At 34.5% G+C, this 23,369-nt stretch overlaps 1 protein-coding gene across 1 annotated transcript; it reads left to right on the top strand.

Annotated features, from left to right (window-relative positions):
• Positions 1-6,184: 6,184 nt before the first annotated feature.
• On the top strand, positions 6,185-21,452 carry LOC110631909 (uncharacterized). Its single transcript, XM_021779933.2, has 3 exons — positions 6,185-6,598; positions 19,827-20,059; positions 20,911-21,452. The coding sequence occupies exons 1-3, from the start codon at positions 6,362-6,364 to the stop codon at positions 21,101-21,103; spliced, it is 663 nt and encodes a 220-aa protein (XP_021635625.2). The 5' UTR covers positions 6,185-6,361; the 3' UTR covers positions 21,104-21,452.
• The last annotated feature ends 1,917 nt before the right edge of the window (positions 21,453-23,369 follow it).

Genomic DNA, 23,369 nt, shown 5'->3' on the forward strand with positions numbered 1-23,369 from the left:
GTTTACCTCCCTTATCCTAGCATGAGGTGAAACAAGGCTGATTGTTATGTAGTGTATAAATTGAAGCCTAGGTCCATTGTCATCATGCTTCAGACAAATTTAATAGAGAAAATATCTAGCCAAGCATTTCAAGATGAGGTAGTTGAAGTATTACAAATTGATACAAAAGTAGAAGTGAACAGATTAGACCCATAGATGATCCAAGTGGTGAGCCACTAAAGCTTATAGCTATTGAGGAAGAGGAATTATGCGATGAGATAGATCTAAATTTTATAACAAAAGTGATGAAGAAGATGAAAAAGAACTTCATGAATATGACGATGATAGTGAATAAATTATCTTATAATGGATAGTGAAATTGTAGATGCATAAATTTATGAAATATGTTACTTTTTGCAGATATCATTTGTCATTTTTATTGAATTACGAACATTTCAAAGGCAATATTCAATTTAATTATAACTTATATTTGTTTTACTATTATTCAATGAACTTTAACATAATGATTGTGATATTATAATATTATTGATGTCTATTATGTTACAATTTAACTTTATAAACTACTTGTGAAAAGTAGATGCGTATAATAAACATGCATGCCAGGATGGCATTTTTTTTGGTAGGTTGTATTGTTGAAATTTTTGAAAAGTCCAATTTTGAGGGGAGGATCTGTTGGATTTTCAGTAGAAACAAAATAATTTTTATTGCGAATTAACTTTTCTTATCATGTTTATTTAATTTACAGATATGGTTAGGAGCAAACGTAAAGCATCTGCTTCTCATGATGTTAACACAGGAACACCAGTCTATCTGAAGGAGGCGAGCCTTCGACACCTTTGTAACAATAGTTGGTGCTATTGGTGCACTAGTGGCCAGCCAGGAGCCTACACTAGTGGCTGGCTAGGAGCCTGCACTAAAGACATTATAAGAGTCTGCAGCTGTTGGCTCAGAGGATTCTCATATGTCCGCTGAAATAGAGATTGATTCTTTAAGACAAAGGCGATTAGAACTTCATGATGGAAAGTGTATTAAACAAGTATTTTATTTATCTTATCAAGGATATGCAATGTAAATGTACACTTTACTAAAAGCATTTTTTTTATGTGTTCAGGTTATCGAATGCTTCTAGATGTGCTCGTGTGATCACAAATACTTTTAAGTAGCATATCGACCCTGATGGTGTCAATTGGAAGGCTATCTCGCAAGAGACAAAAGATTTTTATTGGGAAGAATTTAAGGTAATATCAATTTTTGTAATATCAATTTTTTTTTATTTCTTATGTTATTTCATATTTTAATATACATTAATAATTAAATATATACATTCTTTTTTTTGTAGAAAAAGTACTTTTGGGATTTCTCTAATGAAGCAGGGATAAAGGATGCATGGAGATTAAAGGCAATCAAATGCTACAAGGACATGATGACAGATTTGAAAAATTCTAGGGAAAAATCCTCATATATTTCTAAAGAAACATGGGGAAAATTGAGCAGTACTAGAATGATCTTGAGGTCATTAGGTGGTCGAAGCTATATTCTAGAAATCGTCGCAGTACTATAAATGCGCTTGGATCATCTACCCACACAAGCGGATCCATATCATATGTTGAATAGTCTGATAAACTGGTAAGTATTTTTATAGAAACAAATTACAAATTCATTATTATATCATAATCTAAACTTATTTGTGTGTGTGTGTGTGTGTATATATATGCCATTAATTATGAGGACATAGGCATATATGATTGTTGATAGAAAGATGATGGAATTATGATAAAATTGTCATGAAAATATTGTGGATTGTTATGTGATTAAATTATGAGATTTTTGTTGATTTCTAACAGGGCAAAATGTCAAAATATAGGGGAAACTCCATTTTTTTATATTTTAGTTTCATAATAAATTTCAATAATTTATATATACACACACACACACACATAGTTTGTTAAAACTATTTATTTTTGTTCAGAGAAAAGAATTGGGTCGAAAGCCAACTCCAATTGAGTTGTTTGTCCACATTTACACCCGAAAAGCATGACAAAGAGACTTTTGTAAGCCAAAAGTCTAGGGAGATACATGTATGGTACACTTTTATTTGTATTATATGATGAATGAAATATAATTGATTTTTATTTTTTTTTATTATATATAGGAGCCTATAGTAGCTAAGAAGGAGGAGCTAACACAAACCATACCCAGCAACATCGATGAGAACCAACTTTACTTGGATGTTGTTGGAGACGGCAAGAAGAGAAAAAGGTGCATGGCCTTGGATCTGAATCATTTACATTTTACCCTTCAGTTGGAGCATTTTTAAGTCGGGAGTCTACATCAAACTCTACTCAGAATGCTGCTTTACAATAATAAATACAAGAGTTAAAGAAACAGCTTGAAGATGAGAGGCAAGCTATGACAGATCACATGGATCAATTGAAGTAACAAATGGAGTTGCCAATTGAGACAAATATGAAACGTATAATGAACTCTATGATAGAGTAGGTTATGAGACCATTTAGAGGCCTGCTAACACATCCACCTCCATAAAATTGTGGATTTTAAATTTGATATTTGACTTATTGGACTTTAGTATGTTTTATTTTACTGATATGAATTTTAGATTTAATTTGTTATATTTAGTAATTATTATTATTATTATTATTATTATTATTATTAATAGCTAACTTTCAAATTAATTATAAAATATTTTAAAATTTGAAAAATAAAAAAAATTATAAAAAATATAGGTAATTAATTTAACGAAAAAATACTGATCAAAATATTTTACGGCACTAATTTTCAAATTATATACAATTTCAAAAAACAATATATAAAATTTAGCTGCTCATCTTTTTTGTAGGTAAATAAATTTTAAATAATTCAAAATATTATCGACTAACGTGTTTAGTTGGTAACATTTTCTAAAATTAAAATATAATTGATACTTTATTGAGCAAACAAATTATAGTTGTTAATATTAAATATTTAGTCAGGAATTACTAACTAAATATTAGTTGGTAAATAGTAGCTAACTCCCTTCCTAGCCGAAGGTTTGGCGACAAAAATTACTGACTAAATTTTACATATTACCAACTATATAATTCATAAGTAATTGTCGACTAACTTTTAGTTGGTAAAGAGTGGCCAACTTCATTCCTAGACTAAGGTTTGGTGACAAAAGTATTGACTAAATTTGCATATTACATACTATATAGTTAGTAAGTAATTACTGACTAACGTCCAGTTGGTAAATAGTAACTAACTTATGTTCTACAATAAAGTTTGACGACTGATGTAGCAGGGATAAAAATCCGATATGAATGAAGAGGGTTCGGATCTTTAAATCGGAACCATAATAGACATCAGATGTTCGGATAATTTACAAAGAGTTCGGATAAAACATCAGGTATTCGGACTATTCATAGTATGTTCAGGTAAGATGGTTGTTTGGTCAAAGAGCAAATATGTATTCGGACAGGGAAAGAGTGATTAGGCATGTGTCAGTTGCATAACGAAAGTATGTCCTACATTATCGCTGGGAATATAGGACATATTAGATGACATCTCTGTAAAGAGTGGAGAGAATTAAGCTAGTATGAGCTGACAAGATCTCGATGAAACACAAAAGATACTATCCTTTATCCTATAAATATGGTTCAAATCAGTATTTAAGGTATACAATTCTATTCTTTTTTTTTCTGTTAGTATTTGCTCTCTTTGGTATTTACTGACTTGAGCATCATAGTGGCATAGCTTAGGCCACCGACCTCACCTAATTTATTTTGATTACAAGCGACACTCTGATCTACCTCCGACTTGAGAACCACAAGCAACAGCAACGACAAAATTACTAATAAACTTTGCATATTACCGACTAACTTCTAGTTGGTAAATAGTAGCTAACTTCCATTTACCTCCTAACTTTGCATATTACCAATTATATGTTTAGTAGTAGTTACCAACCAAATTTCTGTGGTAAAAAGTAGCTAACCCTCTTTCTACCTTAAGGTTAGGTGGCAAAATTACCGATTAAATTTTGTATATTACCAACTATACGTTAAGTAGGTAATTACCAACTAAATTTCTGTCGGTAAAAAGTAGCCAACTCACTTCCTACCCTAAAGTTCGGCTACAAAATTATCAATTAAACTTTACATATTACCGACTATATGTTTAGTAGGTAATTACTGATAAAAATAAAATTAGTTAGTAATTAATAGCAATAACCCAATTACTGATCAATTTAGAGTTATTCAGTAATTAATTGGTAATGAAAATTACCTACTAAATATCCTTATATTTAGTCGATAAATTTAGCTTTTTTTTTTTTAATTTCTTGTAGTGAACAATTAAATTTAAATTAAAAAAATAAATATATTTTATAAATTGATTATATCATAATTTTAAATAATATATTATTTTTAAAATATTTATAAATATAATAATAAATATTTATAATACAATGAATTATAATAATTAACATAAATATTTTTATAAATGAGTTTATTTATGAGTTTATTTAATAGTTTACTCATAAATCAACTCATGAGCTTATAAACAAATCGATTTACGAGCCTTAATGAGTTGAATACTATAAAATTTGAGCTTAACTCATTTATTAAATAAATATAAAAATTAAATTTAAACTCAATTTATTTTTTTAATAAATTGAATCGAGATGAACTTTTATCGAGGCGAGCCTCGGGCAGCTATTCAACGACTGGGTTGGTCCTAGCCTAATGCAAACTCGTAATCCAAGTGGACTGGGGCCACTTTGGCTCGGCTACGGAGCTTTGGCTGAATATGGCTAAGTCCTGGTTTGAACCCCGTTATAGCAAGACCAGAGCCAGCGGACAACGCGTGAAGCTGGACTCGCAGCGAATACCTCAATCTCCTGCTGGTGGCGCAAGGATAACGGGCCAGTGATAATTGGACCCATGCCCAAATTGGCTGTGCTAATTGGATTATTGCTTTTTTTTACTTCACTTTTCAAACAGAAGTTATTAAATAAAATATATTAAAAATTTTATTTTATTTTATGATGTGATGAAAGAACAAAACTAACATTAATTTACAATAATTGATTTAAATAGCAATAATTATAATTTTAGGATTGTAAAAATTAGTCAATGCCCGCGCAATATTCGGGTAATAATATCTATTTTTATATAAATTAATTTTAATATTAGATTTTATTTATTTTAAGAAAAAATATTTTATATATTTTTTTTATTCAAAACACTCAAGAAAATTAGTCAATCACAAATATTTTTTTGTTAAAGAAAAAATTAAGTTATTTTTGAAGAAAATAGCTTCTTTTTTTTTAAGAAAAAATTATTTTTTAAATTTTGATAATTTTATTAAAATATAAAAAATTTATATATATATATATATATATATAATCAATGATTTATTCTTAGGTTCTATTTATTTTAAGAAAAATGTTTTTATGAAAAATATTTTTTTATTTGAATATAAAATTAAATTAATGGCATATATTTATTTCATGCGTATATATATATATATATATATATATATATATATATATATATATATATATATATAGTTAGAATAAAATGTTAAAAATAAATATAAAAATTAGAGATAATCTATTGCATCTAAAGTGTAAATAGAGACATTATAAGGAAAAAGGTGATAAAAGAAAAAGATAAATTAAACATTTTTTTGGTAAGATAACTCTGACTATTTTTCAAAATTGAAAAATCATAAGATATCTTGTTGTATTAGTTTTTAGTATACTATATATTTATAATTATAAGAATTTAATTATCTCATTAATTATAGAGATTGAATTTTATCTAATTATGAAAAAAAGAGCATGTGTTTCGCAGCATCTAAATAAATTATTTAAAAAAATCTTTATTTCTTTTTAAATAATAAAAAATTTTAAAATTCAAAATTGCAAAAAAGTTTACTTTAAAAAAAAAGTATTCAATTTTTTTTACTTTACTCTTGTTTGTTCCAACATATTATTTATTAGGTTTTTTTTATTATTTAATTTTATTTTAATTTATTTTATTTATATTTTATATATTTCACTACTAAAAATAGAATTTAATAATAAAAAATAAAATCACTATGAAAACTCTCAATTAATTAAAGGTGGAGAAACTGACGTCAGACCAGCAAAAAGCACATGCATTCTCAGAACAAAAAAAGAATTAAAAAGAGAAATTATTAAATGTAAATAATCGGATTGAAGATAAGCTAGATAAGGTTATCAACTGTTACTTTCCTTCAGATTTTGTCTTAGCTAGCTGTATGTAGCTCACAGGCAAGCAGGATCAGCATTACTGTGAGCAAGAAGAAGAAGAAGAAGAAGAAGAAGAAGAAGAAGAAGAAGATGATGTTAACTCTTGCAGTGGGTTGTTCATCAGCTGCTCTGGCGCCCATGGTTTCTGCACTTTCCACCTATGGCAAAGCCTTGGTTCACCTTCCAACTACACACTTTGGCTTCAAAGGATCACAACTGCCATCGCATCTCTGCATCCCCACCACACCCATTTCCTCTTTTAAGATTGCTGTTGCCACTGTTGACTCAAATGAACCCAGTTCATCCTTTCCGAATCCTCCTGACAAGGTTCTTGATTTTTTTTGTCTTTGGCTTTCTCTTTAATCTTTCTGATCCTGTGTATATATTGTCCAAGAAATTTATCAATCCACCCTAAATTTCTTCGTTATTTTCAGTGCACACTTAATCAAACTGTACAATGTCAAGATTATCACTTTCCTATGGTTTGATGCTCGCTATCCACCAGTAGATAGAAAATTCCCTCGCATTAAAAGATCGTTGTGCATGAGTAGTTGCATCAGTGATTGGAATTGCTCCACCTAACTTGGATTAGAAAATAGAAACCCAATATGGGATTTTTAGTATAGCACATTCAAATGAATGAATTCAACGGTTAAGCCTAGTTGGTAAGTGCTTTTCCTTCTCCATTATTGACCAAGGGCCCAAGGTTATAACTCTCTGGGGCAAACTACACTTTGCAATCTGCTAACATTTTCATTGAGCTGGGAAATGTACCTTTGAATCTTTGATCAAGCTGGGAAATCTTTTGTTTTGTGGCGTGAAATTTTGGATATGTTTTTCATGGGTTCGAATTGTGGCTCGACTCGAAAGTTGTTGCGCTGTGATCCTATTGGGATAAAAAGTTAACAGCATAGGCAGATAGGCCCGGGCCTAAAGCCCACCACTGATCTCCTTGGGGTGCAAGGGCAACGTCTCCGCGGTACGGACCAGTATAAATATCGTAATATTCTACCCTTTGTGGTAGAGTTGTGAGATATTCGGAAAACACACTAGAGCTAGGGTTTGAGAGTTCTGATTGATTGTATCTTGTTTTTTTCATCATAGTAGAACTTTTTTCTCTTGTCTTGCCGTGAACGTAGACCTTACGGTTGAACCACATTAAATCCTGTGTTATTCTTCTTCTCTTTTCAATACTGTGTGATTATGCGATTTGTGTGTGTGTTTTAGATTTACGTGCTGGTTATAACAAATTGGTATCAGAACTTTGTGCGCAAAACCTAGGGTTTATAGATGGTTTCGTCTTCAACGAAGTATGAGATGGAGAAGTTTGATGGTGGATTGAGTTTCAGTCTGGGGAAGATTAAAATTAAATCTTTCTTGATCCTACAAGGTCTATGAAAGGCAATCGATGGAAGGCAATCGATGATAACTTTTCAGAAGGTATGAAAGAGGCAGAGAAGACTGATCTAAAGGAGAGAGTCTTGAGTGCGATTTTCATGAGCGTAACTGATAATGTCCTACATGAGATTGCTGGTAAAATGGTAGAGTAAGGAATATTTTATCAATAGAAAGTTGATTCAAGTAAGAGCAATATAGAAACTGTGATTGATTGTATTAAAGTAATACAAAGGTTTGATAGACTTTCAGCACAATACATCCCTTCGTAAATACAATTCCATTGATGGCTTCCTCTATAGAAATAAAAGACAAGAAAAAAAAGATAAAGAAAGAAAAAAAAATGGCTGGTGACCCAACCCCCAGGATGACTCCCGTGCAGAAACAATTCTGCCCAATTTTTACCCAATTTCTCCACGCCTTCTACTCTGTTCTCCATTCCTTATATTCTGCTTTGCTCTTATCACTGTAACTGCTTTCAGCTACGTGTCCCTTCCTCCATATTTCTCTCCAACGTCCATTTCCAGCTGTGTAGTACTCTCCTTGTCTATTTGCAGTAGTGTAGTACACTCCTTATCTCTTCCTTCCTTTCTCCTTCTAGTATAAACTTTGAATGGTCTTGGGCCAGAATGAGTAATAGCACACAGGCTCTTGAAACAAAAACATCTCTATCAATGCCACCCTGTTGAGAATCAGCCTTGTCCTCAAGGCTGAAATTAGGAAATTGTCCCTTGAAATCAGATTCATCCAACCAGGTTGCTTCATCTACGGATTGTCCTTTCCATTTAACAAGTACTTGTGGCACGATTTGGTGGTTACGAGTGACTTTACGCCTTTGATAAATAAGTTCTGGTTCCACCATAGGTCCTTCTACTTCCTCCAAATTTGCAGGCAGATCGGTAATAACAGGGTGATCTCCAATGGCTTTCTTAAGTTGAGATATATGAAATACAGGATGGATTTTTGAACAAGTAGGCAGCCTTAGTTTATAGGCAACAGCTCCGATCTTCCCAATTACCTCAAATGGTCCATAATATCGGGCAGCCAACTTTTGGTAAACACGATTGGTTACAGATTGCTGTCTATAAGGCCTTAGTTTCAAGAAAACTTTATCTCCAACAGAGAATTGCATATCCCTTCGATGCTTATTAGCATATTTCATCATTAACTGCTGTGCTTTCTGCAAATTAAAGGTGAGTTGCCTTAAAATCTCGTCACGATCCTGCAAATTTTGAGCTACTGATTCTACTCTAGTTTCTCCTGGTAGAAACCTTTGTAACACTGGAGGTTGTCGCCCATAAACCAGTTCGAAGGGAGTCTTTCTAGAAGAAACTTGAAAATTGGTATTATACCAATACTCAGCCCAACATAGCCACTTAGACCACTGTTTTGGTTGCTCAGATGAAAAGCAACGAAGGTAGGATTCCAGACAGCGATTCAATACCTCTGTTTGTCCATCCGTTTGTGGATGATATGCTGTACTAAACTTGAGTTGAGTCCCTTGCATTCGAAATAACTCACTCCAGAAATTACAGAGGAAAAGTGGATCTCTGTCACTCACCAAAGTTCTTGGAATTCCATGCAGTTTTACCACCTCTTTAGTAAAAATTTCAGCAACTGACTTTGCAGTGTATGGATGGCGCAAAGGAATAAAATGCCCAAACTTGGAGAGTCTATCCACAACAACTAGTATACAGTCAACACCATATGATCGAGGCAGCCCTGTTATGAAATCCCATGCCACATCTTCCCAAATTTGTTTCGGTATGGGAAGAGGTTGAAGTAATCCCGCTGGAGATTGCGCCTCATATTTGTGTTTTTGACAAACTAGGCATGCAGCAACATACTTTTGGATTGCTCCCATCATTGATTTCCAGTAGAAATTCGATGCCATTCGACGATAAGTACGGTAAGCCCCAGAATGACCACCAGAAGGCGTATCATGAAATTCCGAAATTAATTTAGGAATCCATTGAGATTCTGAAGGAATAGCCAACCTGCCCTTAAAATACAATCTATCTTGGATAAGAGAATAATTAGGATGCAACTTAATTCCACTTTTCAGGTATGTGATAATGCCTCCTAAGAATACATCAGCTGCCACCTCTTTTGCAATTTCATCCCAATCAGCCCACTGAGGAATAGATATCAATTGCAATTCTACATCCTCCTCCTTGCGTGATAGAGCATCCGCCACCTTGTTGCTAGAGCCAGACTTATATTCTACCAAGAAGCGATAACCCATCAACTTAGAAATCCAATATTGTTGTGCAGGAGTACTGACCTGTTGGAACAATAGATACTTGAGACTTCTATGATCTGTTCTCACAATGAAGTTCTGGCCTATTAAATAAGGCCGCCAATGTTGAATTGCTAGCACCAAGGCCATTAATTCCCTTTCGTATGCTGAACGGGTAATAGACTTATCAGAAATGGCTTTGCTGAAGAAAGCAATAGGCCGATTCTGTTGCATGAGAACTGCTCCCACTCCACTACCTGAGGCATCGCATTCAATAATGAAAGGTAGCGAAAAATTTGGCATGATGAGAACTGGAGAAGAAACCACAGCCCTCTTTAATGCATCAAAAGACTTCTGAGCATCAGAATTCCACTGGAATTGACCTTGGTTCTCCTTTTTGAGTAATGTCGTTAAAGGTTGAGCCAGTTGACCATAGTTCAAAATGAACCTTCTGTAATATCCTGTCAAACCCAAGAATCCTCTCACTGCCTTAACTGTCTTTGGAGCTGGCCATCTCAGTATACTGGATACCTTAGCAGGATCCATCGCCACTCCTTTAACTGAAATTACGTGACCAAGATACTCAACAGAAATCTGCCCCAAGGAACATTTTTTCCGATTTACATGTAAATGGTTCTGACGAAGCAACCCAAGGACTAATCTCAGATGCTCCAGATGTGAATTCCAATCTCGGCTGTAAATAAGAATGTCATCGAAGAACACTAGGACAAATTTTCGTAGATAAACACGAAATATGTCATTCATCACTGCTTGAAAAGTAGCCGGTGCATTCTTTAGACCGAATGGCATTACTACAAATTCATAGTGGCCAGAGTGTGTCCGAAAGGCAGTTTTGTGGATGTCTGGGGAAGCAACTCTTATCTGGTGATATCCGGATTTCAAATCGAGCTTAGAAAAATAGCAAGCTCCATGTAGTTCATCTAACAGTTCTTGTATCACCGGAATTGGATACTTGTTAGGAATTGTAGATTTATTTAGTTGCTTATAATCCACGCAAAATCGCCAGCTTCCATCTTTTTTCTTTACTAACAACACCGGACTTGAAAAAGGACTACTGCTAGGACGGATCACACCAGCGGAAAGCATTTCTGATACAAGCTTCTCTATTTCATCTTTTTGCGTATGACCATATCTATAAGGTCGCACCGAAATTGGTCCCACTCCAGGTTGTAGTGGAATTTGATGGTCAGCTTGTCGTACTGGTGGCAAGGCTTGTATCTCAGTAAAAACATCATTAAATTCCTGTAAAATATTCTGTAAAGCAACCTTCTGTTCACCATCTAATTCATTCCCAGCTTCTGTAATTTTTGAATTTGATTCCATGGGCCACAACATAGCTGAAAACACAACATCATCAGTTTTATGTAAAGAACACATAGAGACTTGTAACCTATGCAAAGAAGGATCTCCCTGTAGCAAAATAGTCTGACTGTTGGATTGGAATTGCAAAGTCATTTTTCTCCAATTGGCCTGTACATCTCCAAGGGTTTGTAACCAAGCTATTCCCAAAATCAAGTCAACCCCACCCAAAGGAAATACATGACAATCAACACAAATATTGAAATTAATCAAATTTAATTCGACTTGCTTGCACAGACCTGTTGAAGAGATTTTACAACCATCGCCCAATTTAACATTAAAAGTAGGTGTTGCTGAAATAGGTAAATTGAGGAATTGTACCAGCTGGGTAGATATAAAATTGTGGCTAGCGCCGCTGTCCACCATGACCACTATCGAATGCCCAGCAATACTTCCTTGGAATTTCATGGTTCTCGGTTGTTGTATACCTCCAACTGAATACAAAGGCAACTCTAGGTGAGAAAAGTGGGCTTCATCTAGCTCCGTTGTAGTACCCATTCCACTAACGTCTTCCATCTCGCCAAATTCCCCTTCTTCCGTTACAAATTCATCTTCTGCACCAATTAAAGCCCTTAATGACTTATTGGGACATTCATGGAGAGGCGAATATGGCAGCTTGCATCTAAAACAGAGCCCTTTTGCTCTAAGCTCTTGGTACTCTTGATGTGAGTACTGTCGAGTGCTTCTGGATTTAGCTTGCGGCGTCATAGATTTTGAAGGAGGCGTTGGTAAGGCTAAGGGTTTGTTTGAAACACCATCTTTTCTTGGGTAAAAAGAAGGCCCAGAGAAATTTCTTTGAGCAATTGGGCTTGAATACTTCGGTCCAGATCCATGAGAAGAAGCTGTCATCCCTGTCCCTTCCCCTTGCATGCTTTTTGCCCTGCCTTTGGAAAAATGCCAGTGTTCCCGTTCCACTTCTCTGGCTAACTTCATTGTGCGGTATAAATCCACTGTATCATAGGACCGTAGCCTCACTCTAATATCCTCTTTTAGTCCACTTAAGAAATATCCCAAACATTGCTTATCTGACATTTCTGGAACTTGAGAAGCTCTAGCTACAAACTCATCTACATATTCAGCAACAGTCCTTGTTTGCTTTACAGTAGCTATATGCTCATATGGGTTTTCAGCAAGATCGTCCCCATAGCGTTGCACTAGTTCTCTTCGTAATTGCTCCCAAGTCAACTGTGGATTGCGTTGTCTCAACCATCTGAGCCAATGTAGCGGTGCGCCTTCCATGCTAACAAGGGCTAACGGTACTTTTAATTCATTTTGAACACCATGAATCTCGAAATACTGTTCGGTCCTCGCAAGCCATCCTACTGGCACTCCCATCAAAAGATGGCATATCCACCTTCTTTGCAACAGTACCAGCATCTTCAAGCAACAAAGTTCTAGCAGTGGGTTTAACAGTAGAAGCGTCTCCTTGTAATGTTGTTTGAGTTGATGGATCTGTTGTTTCTCCCACCACAATAGTCGTTTTGTCCTTAGCCATTGCTGCTATCATATTTTCCAATCGACTGAATCTCTGTTCTTGGTCTAGGCGCATAGCAGTTATAGCTTCCTCGATGGTACTTACCTTCCTCTCTACTTGTTCCATTCTTCCCTCCATTCTTGTTTTTGGCATATGGATCCGGCAGGTCGGACCACAAATGGTAGAGTAAGGAATATTTTATCAATAGAAAGTTGATTCAAGTAAGAGCAATATAGAAACTGTGATTGATTGTATTAAAGTAATACAAAGGTTTGATAGACTTTCAGCACAATACATCCCTTCGGTTATACTAGAAGGAGAAAGGAAGGAAGAGATAAGGAGTGTACTACACTACTGCAAATAGACAAGGAGAGTACTACACAGCTGGAAATGGACGTTGGAGAGAAATATGGAGGAAGGGACACGTAGCTGAAAGCATTTCTGATACAAGCTTCTCTATTTCATCTTTTTGCGTATGACCATATCTATAAGGTCGCACCGAAATTGGTCCCACTCCAGGTTGTAGTGGAATTTGATGGTCAGCTTGTCGTACTGGTGGCAAGGCTTGTATCTCAACAAAAACATCTCTATAATAAAAGCTCAGCATCTGTGGCATGGAAGAAATTAGAGGAGTTATACTCTGCTAAATCGCTAGCCAACTGCCTGTATCTGAAAAAAAGACTTTACAATCTGAGAATGAGCGAAGGTACGGCCATTAAAAAATATCTGGATGAATTCAATTCAATCATTATGGATCTGAAGAATATTCATATTAAGATTGATAGTGAGGATCATGCCCTTATTGTGTTATGTTCTTTGCCACCCTCTTATGAAACTTTTGTTGATACTCTGTTGTATGGGAAAGATAGTATTTCACTAGACGATGTTAGTAATTCTCTAAAATTGAAGGAGTTGAAAAAGAAATTTTCAGATAATAGAGAAAGATTTGAGAGAGAAGGTTTGGTGAGCAGTTGAAGAACACATTCAATGGAGGGTTCTTCCAGCAGGAAGAAATCTAAGGCTAGATATAAGTCCAGAATGAAAAAGGCCAATTGTTTTGAGTGCGGGGAGCAAGGTCACTACAGGAGAGACTGTCCCAAGTTTAAAAATAAAAAGGGAAAACAACCAGAAAGTTCTGCGAATGTGATTGATAGTTTTATTGATTCTGATGGCGATGACAATGCTGGAGAAATTTTATCTGTGAGTTCAGATCATGGACAAAATTCCTGAATTTTTGATACTGGTGCTACTTATAACATGTGTGGTATAGAAACTGGTTTGTCACTTATAAACAGATGAGTGGTAAGGTATTTCTGGGCAATGATCGTGCATTATCTGTTGAAGAAATTGGTAACATCAGATTGAGGATGTTTGATGGCGTTGTCAAAACTATAGAGTGTTGGCATGTTCCAGGACTAAAGAGGAACCTGATTTCTCTTGGGACACTTGACTCTCATGGATTCAGATACCATACAGAGAATGGAGTTCTCAAAGTGTGCAAGGGCTCTATGGTACTCATGAAGAGCAGTTTGGTTTCAGGATTATATTGTCTTCAGGGCAGTACAGTTTCAGGGGAAGCTGCTGAAGGAACGGAAGCGTGAAAAACACAAGTTTATACCATTGAATTCAAAAATTTTCATCTAGGGTCACATGCATCATGCAAGATTTATTTTTATCTATTTGATTTCAATGATAAACAACATATTAAAACTCTTTTAATATGTTTTTGGATCTGTATTTGCCATTTAAGATTTTAAAATTAATCAGATTAATTTTAGAACCCTAGATTAAATCAAGAACGATTACACTAACCTCTTGATGCACTGCAGCGTGTCTGTGCCTTTGAGATTCGTCTTCAGGACACCAAATGTTGTCCCTCTAGTTTGTCCACACCAAGAACACCTATGGCAGCCCTTGAACAGCTTTTAAAGCTTTTTTTATTAATTAGAAATTCAAGTTCTGCCTTTTAAGAGATTAGAGATGTAAACAGGACACTAGAAACAATTTCTAGTGTTCTTAATTCAAGAGATTGATGGCTAATCTCTTTGAAATGATGAGAGATGAAGAAGAATAGATGGAGAGCCTCAAAATGGCGTGACAAAGGAGAGGAGTGGCTGCTGGTTGTTTTTCTTTTTCATAACAACACTTATATAGTTAGGTTAACACATTAAACCCTTGCCACATGTCACCCTTTGATTAGCAGTGACCCAATCACATTGTGCCAAGTGTCAAACCTATATTTAATCTTGATTTTAATCATCTTACATGATTAAAAAAAAAACATTTGGCAAGCTTATGTGTAATCCCATGTGTCACCATCTCATGGTGCCACGTGTCACACTGTGAAATGACCAAAATGCCCCTGTGTCTTAATTTTGAGTTCTCAACCCAAAATAATTATTTCTCTTCTTTTAATCAATTTATATCAAATATAAATTAATTAATTAATCTCTATTAATTAATTTCTCATTAATTAAATTCATATTTAAACACTTTAAATATAAATTTAACTTATACTATACATCCGATAATCTAGATTTGGTTTCAAGTCATGCTAGGGACTTTGCAATTTAATTGCAAACCAAACTTATTTAATTAATCAATTAAACTCTTTAATTAATTAATTAAATCATATTTAATGAGGTGATAACTTGTGTATGTGTGTGACTTACTAGGCTCATCACTAATTGGCAATGAGACATGATATCAACTCTTAATATCATCAGAACTCTTTCTTACCATAAATGATTTCTCTAAATCATTTTATGAACCTCATAGACCATGGTTAACACCTAGCATAGCATGCCATGGCCACCCAATTAGTAATAAGGTTTACCTTAAATGAACCTATAATCATATGTTACCATGCACTAGAATCTCTCTGTTACAAAATCCCAACTCAAGTTGTAGTCATGGTTTATGTCAAACCCCATTTGCTATGAATATTATGTTCTCTTTTAATTCCAGTTCTTGATTAAAAAGATTTTCTCATCAGAAACTCTTTTCTGAATAAATCTATCTGTCCTGGCCAGGAAATTGAAACATCAAGAACAATTAAATGAACGTAGGATTTATCTCTATTTACTTAGAGGAACAGATTCCATCTTGATCAATACCTACCTCCATATATAACTAGTAAGAGCCAACACATGCCCACATACCCATACATACTACAAGTATGAAAGCAGTATCAAACTCAAACTACCTATATACAAGATAACTGTGCTATCTCAGGTCTAAAGATTATATGCTCTGATATGATTTATGACAAAACATTGACAAGAGTAAACTCCATGTGCTTGTCATAAGTGTCACTGGTTCGGCCTACTTATCATTTATAAGTGCCTATCATGTTTGTTATGGCATGAGACTCACCATTCCATCTTATTTATATCTCATATAAATAACTTGGTAACAAACATGAATACAATCTTTCTGGATAAGTCATGTCCTTATTATGAAGTATCCTCGATTGTGAACCTATTTATGATACTTTGTACTAGAAATACTGTCACTCATATTCTTAACAACTTAAGAATATAATTTCTAACAAAATATCAATGGACCTTTTCTATTACACATAAATATATTATGTAAATGGAAAAGTGAAAATGCCTTTTATTAATAAAATATGTACAAGATACATACTAAATGATATTCTCTAGGGCATACTACTAACAGCTGCAGTAGCAACTGGAAGCAATAATCAAAATCAGACTCAATTGTGGCATATGTGTCTTGGTCATATGAGTGAAAGAGGATTATCTGTGTTAAGCAAGCGGGATTTATTGAATGGGCAGAAAACAGAATCTATAGACTTTTGTGAACACTGTGTGTTTGGCTAACGGATCAGGGTGAAGTTCTACAAAAAGGCAGTGCGCAAGACCAGAGGAACGGTGGATTATATCCACTCAGATCTATGGGGTCCTAACAGAATCCCTTCCAAGAGCGGTGTCAAGTACTTCATGACTTTGATTGATGATTACTCTCAGATGGTGTGGGTGTATTTTCTGAAAACAAAAGATGAGCCATTTTCAACCTTTGTAAAGTGGAAAACGATGATTGAGAAGCAGACAGAAAAGAAGGTCAAGCGTCTTAGAACTGATAACGAGTTAAACTTTTGCAATTGTGAGTTCGATGCATTCTGCAGCAATGAAGGTATAGTGAGACATCGCACTTGTACAAGGGCACCACAACAGAATGGTATTGCAGAACGCATGAACAAAACACTTTGTGATAAAGCACGAAGCATGCTCTCACATTCAAGATTGGGAAAGAATTTTTGGACTGAAGCAATTAATACAACTTGTTTCTTGGTTAATAGATCTTCATGTACAACTATTGAGTGCAAAACTCCTTTTGAGATCTGGTCCGGTTCACCTGCTGAATACTCTCAGTTGAGAGTATTTGGTTGCCCTGCTTATACTCATGTGAGAGATGGTAACCTTGAGCTGAGGGCAAGAAAATGCATATTTCTAGAGTATGCATCTGGAGTAAAATGCTACAGGTTGTGGTGCAATGATGCAAAGTCTCCAGGATTAATTATCAGCAGGGATGTGACATTTAATGAGTTTGCTTCATTGGATAATCAGAGGGAGAAGTCAATAGCAGAATTAGATCATGGTATCAGAGAATAGGTGGAGCTTGATATTGATACTTCAGCAGTTCAGTCCAGTGATTCAGAGGATGAGGTGCAAGATCCTGATCAACAAGAGGATGCACCTGAGCAACGGCAACAGAAACCATATAGCATTGCAACTGATAGAGAGAGAAGACAGATTAGACCATTGCAGAGATATGCATATGCAGATCTAGTTGCGTTTGCCTTGTCAGTTGCTGAGACAGTTGATGTGCATGAACCCAGCAATTATAGAGAAGCTATTTCTTGTTCAGATGCAGATCAGTGGGTCGGTGCTATGAGTGAAGAAATTGAATCTCTTCACAAGAATCAGACTTGGGAGCTTGTAACATTGTCTAAGGGACAAAAAGTAGTAGGTTGCAAATGGGTGTTCAAGAAAAAGGAAGGCACTCCAGGGGTTGAAGCACCTCGATATAAGGCACGGTTGATAGCAAAAGGCTTTACTCAGAGGAAGGGGATTAACTTTAATGAAGTGTTTTCTCCAGTTGTGAAGCACAGTTCTATCAGAGTCTTACTTGCTATGGTTGCTCTTCATGATCTAGAGCTTGAACAACTAGATGTGAAGACAACATTTTGGCATGGTGAGTTAGAGAAGCAAATTTATATGAGTTAGCCCGAGGGATTTGTCATTCCAGGTATGAAAAACTGTGTTTGCTTGTTTAAGAAATCTTTATATGGTCTGAAACAGTCTCCTAGGCAGTGGTACAAAAGATTTGATACATTCATGGTTCGTAATGGCTTTAATCATAGTTCATATGACAATTGTGTGTATCATAAGAAGCTTTCAGATGATTCCTTTGTTTATTTGCTGTTGTATGTGGATGACATGCTTATTGCTGCTAAAAGCATGTTACAAATTAACATTATGAAAAAGCAATTGAGTGATGAGTTTGAGATGAATGATTTGAGTGCTGCAAATAAGATATTGGGAATAGAAATTACCAGGGATAGAAGTATTAGGAAGCTTTTCTTGTTTCAACAGGCCTATGTTGAGAAAGTGGTTAAGTGTTTCAACATGAATAATGCTAAACCTGTGACTGTTCTGTTTGCTGCCCATTTTAAGTCATCTGCAGACATGTCTCCCAAAACAGATGAGGAGATGGAGCACATGTCCAGTGTTTTCTATTCGAGTGCTGTTGATAGCATCATGTATGCTATGGTATGCACCCGACCTGACATTTCACATGCAGTTAGTATTGTGAGTATATACATGGCGTGTCCTGGGAAAGAACATTGGCAGGCAGTGAAATGGATTTTGAGATATTTGAAGGGTACTACAGATATTGGTCTGACATTTGACAGGGCAAAGATGAGTGATTCAGTTGTTGGCTATGTAGATTCATATTTTGCAGGGGACTTAGACAAGAGAAGATCTTTGACAGGTTATTTGTTTACTCTTTTGGAAGTGCTATCAGTTGGAAGGCAACATTGTAAGTTATAGTTGCTTTATCTACCACAGAAGCTGAATATATGGCCTTAGCAGAGGCAGTAAAGAAAGTTTTGTGGTTACAAGGTTTGGTGGGTGATCTTAGGTTGATACGGAACAAGGCAACAGTGTTTTGTGACAGTCAGAGTCAAATACATCTCACAAAAAGTCAGATGTACTGTGAGCAAACTAACCACATTGATGTTAGATATCACTTCATTCGGGACATTCTATCTCAGGGGACTGTAGTTGTGTAGAAAGTTTCTACACATGATAATCCAGCAGATATGATGACTAAGGGAATCCCAGTCAGCAAGTTTAGGCATTGCCTAGACTTGGTTGGTGTTTGTAGCGCTCAGTAATGCCCTTGTGAGAGCATATAGTAAGATAAAGTTTTTGTGGTTATTTTGTTGATGATTGAGAGAATTCAAGCCAAGGGGAAGAATTGTTATTTTTTATGACTTGAAATTTTGGATATATTTTTCATGGGGCCGAATTGTGACCCGATTGGGATAAAAAGTGAAATCTGTGGTGGTAGCGGAGGGCATGGGCCGATAGGCCTGGGCTCGAAGCCCACCACTGATCTCTTTATGGGTGCGGGAGCAACGCCCCCGCAGTATGTAACAGTATAAATATTGTAATATTCTACCCTTTGTGGTAGAGTTGTGAGATATTTGGGAAACACACTGGGATTAGGGTTTGAGAGTTCTGATTGATTGTATCTTGCTCTTTTCATCACAGTGGAACTTTTTTCTCTTGTCTTGCTCGTGAACGTAGACCTTACGGTTGAGCCACGTTAAATCCTGTGTTATTTTTCTTCTCTTTTCAATACTGTGTGATTGTGCGATTTGTGTGTGTACTTTAGATTTGCATGCTTGTTATAACATCTTTGATATATTCAAGTGAATATGTGATTCCTTAATTTATAGGAGGGTGTACATACATATTATTTTGGATTTTTGACCTGTAGCTGTCTATTTTACTTTTTGTTTCCCAATACAGCAAGAAGCCAACAAGTACTATTTTGTTGTTGCAAATGCAAAATTCATGCTGGATGAAGAGGAACACTTTAAGGAGCTCTTGTTTGAACGCCTTCATAATTTTGGAGAGCGTAATAAAGAGCAGGACTTCTGGCTTGTGATTGAGCCCAAGTTCTTGGACAAATTCCCTAATATTACTAAGAGGTTAAAGAGACCTGCCGTTGCTCTGGTGTCAACTAATGGTCCATGGATCACGTAAGAACCCTTCAAGCACCCATCTTCTGATTGTAGTTTCTTGTTTTCTTTATTCTTCAACTTTCTTTGCATTTGATGTCTATATTCATGTATAAAAAAGTGTGATGTTTTTGAAGGCTTATGTGCATAGTCTTGCTGTCTTAGTATCCCATCTTGGTGAATGTTTTTCAAATGCTTGCTTTGGCAACTCTTGAGTATAACAGTAGATATTAAAACTCCAAAATATAGATTTGAACTTCTTGAATTTGGGGATAAGTCTATGCTGTGCTTTATTGTTACCATCAAAGCCAGCAAGCCAAGTTTTGCTGTTCAAAAAACAATTCAGGGACAATGATTCATTTATATATTTGTATTAAAAATCCAATGATTTATTTTTCAGTCCTTGTAATTTGCTTAGCAAAATACTTAAGAACCTAACTTCAGTCGGTGCACTCAGTTCATAAGGCTTTTGGAGCAAGCTCCTGAATACTGTTCTCTTGGGCCAGGAAACAGGGGTGTCTGAGCTTGTGTGCTATGTTTGAGCTAGCATACCCTCCCTTTAAGGCTCATATCCTGGGAAAGAGCTCCTAATAGTACTATAAATTATAGTGCAACTTAGGCTTTTTTCTTTTGTTGAGGCACCAGGAGTTGCTTGTGGGTGCTTGTTCATTGTTTTCTCTCCTATGAGTTTTGACTCGAAAATTTTCACCACTTAAACATCAGAAATTATATAAACATAAGAAGAAAGAATGTTGTTGGCTGTTTGCTAGATCAAATATCTAGTCTATTGAAAGTCAAGACTCATACTTCATATACACGCACATGGACAGTTCTTGTGCCTAACAGTAATATCTGTCGCTCATCGTTTGCAGGTTTATGAAACTAAGATTGGACCGGGTTTTATCTGATAGCTATGAAGTTGATACTCTAGAAGAAGCTTTAGCCTCCAACCCTACCACCCTAGAGTTTGAGAAGCCAGAAAATTGGGTGGCACCATATCCAAAATATGAATATGGGTGGTGGGAACCCTTCTTGCTTGCTGGATTTAAAGAATCAAAAGTATAGAGCACTTCCTTTTCATTTTGGCTACATTTTTTTTTAATTCTTCTTTTTTTTCCTTTTCATTTTACCCCTTCCAATTTGTGAGGTTTTTTTAATCCATTAGCAACTGTTAGCCTAAGCTGCTGTTATCAGCATGCAACTATGTGCGAGTTAGATGGTTAGCTTTGATGGTGGCACCAAAGGCTTCTAGAAATTCACATTTGAATTCTGAAGAGAATGTAATATGCCAATGTCTATATGAGTAGCATTCTACTGTGTAATCTAATCTGGTAAAAAGTGGCACAAACAATCTTAGAGCTTATACGTGAAGCAACACTTTCCACTAAGTTAATTAGCTTCAAATCTTCATGAATTCCAGTTTCAAATATTTTAAAATTTCACGCAAGCTAGAGTTTCGAGTTTTGTGCTCATGTATCAGGAAGAAGAAACAATGCTTCCCTGTAAATTATCCTTGAATGTGCATAACATCTTCCTTCTGACAAAGGTGATAAGAGGTGCTAAATTACTCTTCAATGAACATCTAAAGAAATTGTATAACGGAGAGAGAAGCTACTCAAATTATGATGCTTGAACATTGTTCTTAATGCTGCTTGTGATCTTTCTGAGAAGTCAGTATTGGGATCTTCAGGATAAAATTATGATTTCTCTTTTTTTTTTTTTCTTTTTCTCTAAAATTTTAGTTAGTTGTTTTGTTTTATTAATCGAATTTTAAATTTCTATTTATTCCACGTACATTAATTCAAATTAATTTTTTAAGTATTTTATTTTTCTTTTATTGCCTTTTAATTGTTTTTAAATTATTTGATTATTTAATCATTAAATTTGAATTAAATATTATTATCTTTGTTAAATCAATTTTAATATGGTCCACCAAAAAAAATAATTTTAATATGATTTTATTTAATAATAAAATGAATTTTAGTTTACACATCAATATTATATTAATAAAATATCAGTCTTTCATCTCATTACAAAGAATGTATAATAATAATAATAAATTGTTGATTTATTTTAGCAATACTTCTTCCGTCTTTTTAATTTTTTTTATTATAAACACTACTTTAAAATAGTTTACTATATTATTATTATTATTATTATTATTATTATTATTATTATTATTATTATTATTAAAAATTAATATTGTATAGACTTTTTCATAATATTTATTTAGAGAATTAGTCTATTGGTTTTGTTTATGTGCTAATGAATTTACTTTTTTTAATTAGTATTAATATTATCTTTTTTTTCTTTAATTAGACTTTATAATTAAATTTTTTTTTATTAAATTATATTTTATTCAATATATTATAATAAGTGAATGATAAATATTATATTATTAATATTAGTTGGTGTACTAAACAACAATCACATAACTAATATACATTTTATTGAATAGTTAAAATTTTTATTTCAATTGAATTATGATTAAATGATTTTAATAATTATTGATAGATAATAGTTTTATTTATATATTTGATTTTTTAGAAAAAAAAATTAAAATAATAATTTTCAAAATTTTTAATAATAAAATATTAATTTTATATTTTTAAATATTATTATTTTTAAATACTGAAAATTATTTTACTATTTTGATAAAAATAAGAACTAAAAAAATAAAAAAATTAAGAACATTGGCTCGTAATCCTAGCAACAAGACTAATAGTCAGAAACTTATCCACAAGAACAAATTTACAAACCCAAATCCAAAACCATCAATAAATTTAATAATTTTTTTTTAAAAGGAACAATCTAGAAGCATCACAAACCCAAATCCAGAATTTCAAAATCAACAAACCCAAATTATGGTTACAAACAAATCATAAATAGCATGTGACGACAACGTAAGAGAGACCCAGACCCAGAGAGACCTAAAACTCTTGTTGGGGGGCATTGGATCAGTAACGAAAGGCACAAAGTTACATGACCTGCGGAAGAGCAAGTAGTGGCATCAATGAAACCAAAATAAGCCAACAATAAATTTTTTGTTAATTGCAGATGTTCTTGTCACCAGCACCCATGTCCAACTCAATAGATGTTCATACCCATACCCATTCTTGTTGATGAACATCATTTAGAACCCGCATGAGGAAGAATAGAGGGAGAAGACGAAGCTCAATGTTGGGCAGTGGTGGCAAAATGAGACTGCAAAGCTTAAGGACGATGAATGGGTACTTCGTGCAAGGATGAGTGCAGCTGAGTTATCTTTGCAGGCTTCAAATTAGGATAATAAAATGATCCAAACACAAAAGGGATCTGCCAATCTCATTCC

Source organism: Hevea brasiliensis, chromosome 12 (genome assembly GCF_030052815.1).
Source record: "Hevea brasiliensis isolate MT/VB/25A 57/8 chromosome 12, ASM3005281v1, whole genome shotgun sequence".
Taxonomy (NCBI): Eukaryota; Viridiplantae; Streptophyta; class Magnoliopsida; order Malpighiales; family Euphorbiaceae; genus Hevea; species Hevea brasiliensis.

Coding starts and splice junctions, on each gene's coding strand:
- LOC110631909 (XM_021779933.2), top strand. CDS start 6,362: ATGATGTTAACTCTTGCAGTGGGTTGTTCATCAGCTGCTCTGGCGCCC. Junction 6,599..19,826: donor TTCCGAATCCTCCTGACAAG/GTTCTTGATTTT, acceptor TTCCCAATACAG/CAAGAAGCCAACAAGTACTA. Junction 20,060..20,910: donor ACTAATGGTCCATGGATCAC/GTAAGAACCCTT, acceptor CATCGTTTGCAG/GTTTATGAAACTAAGATTGG.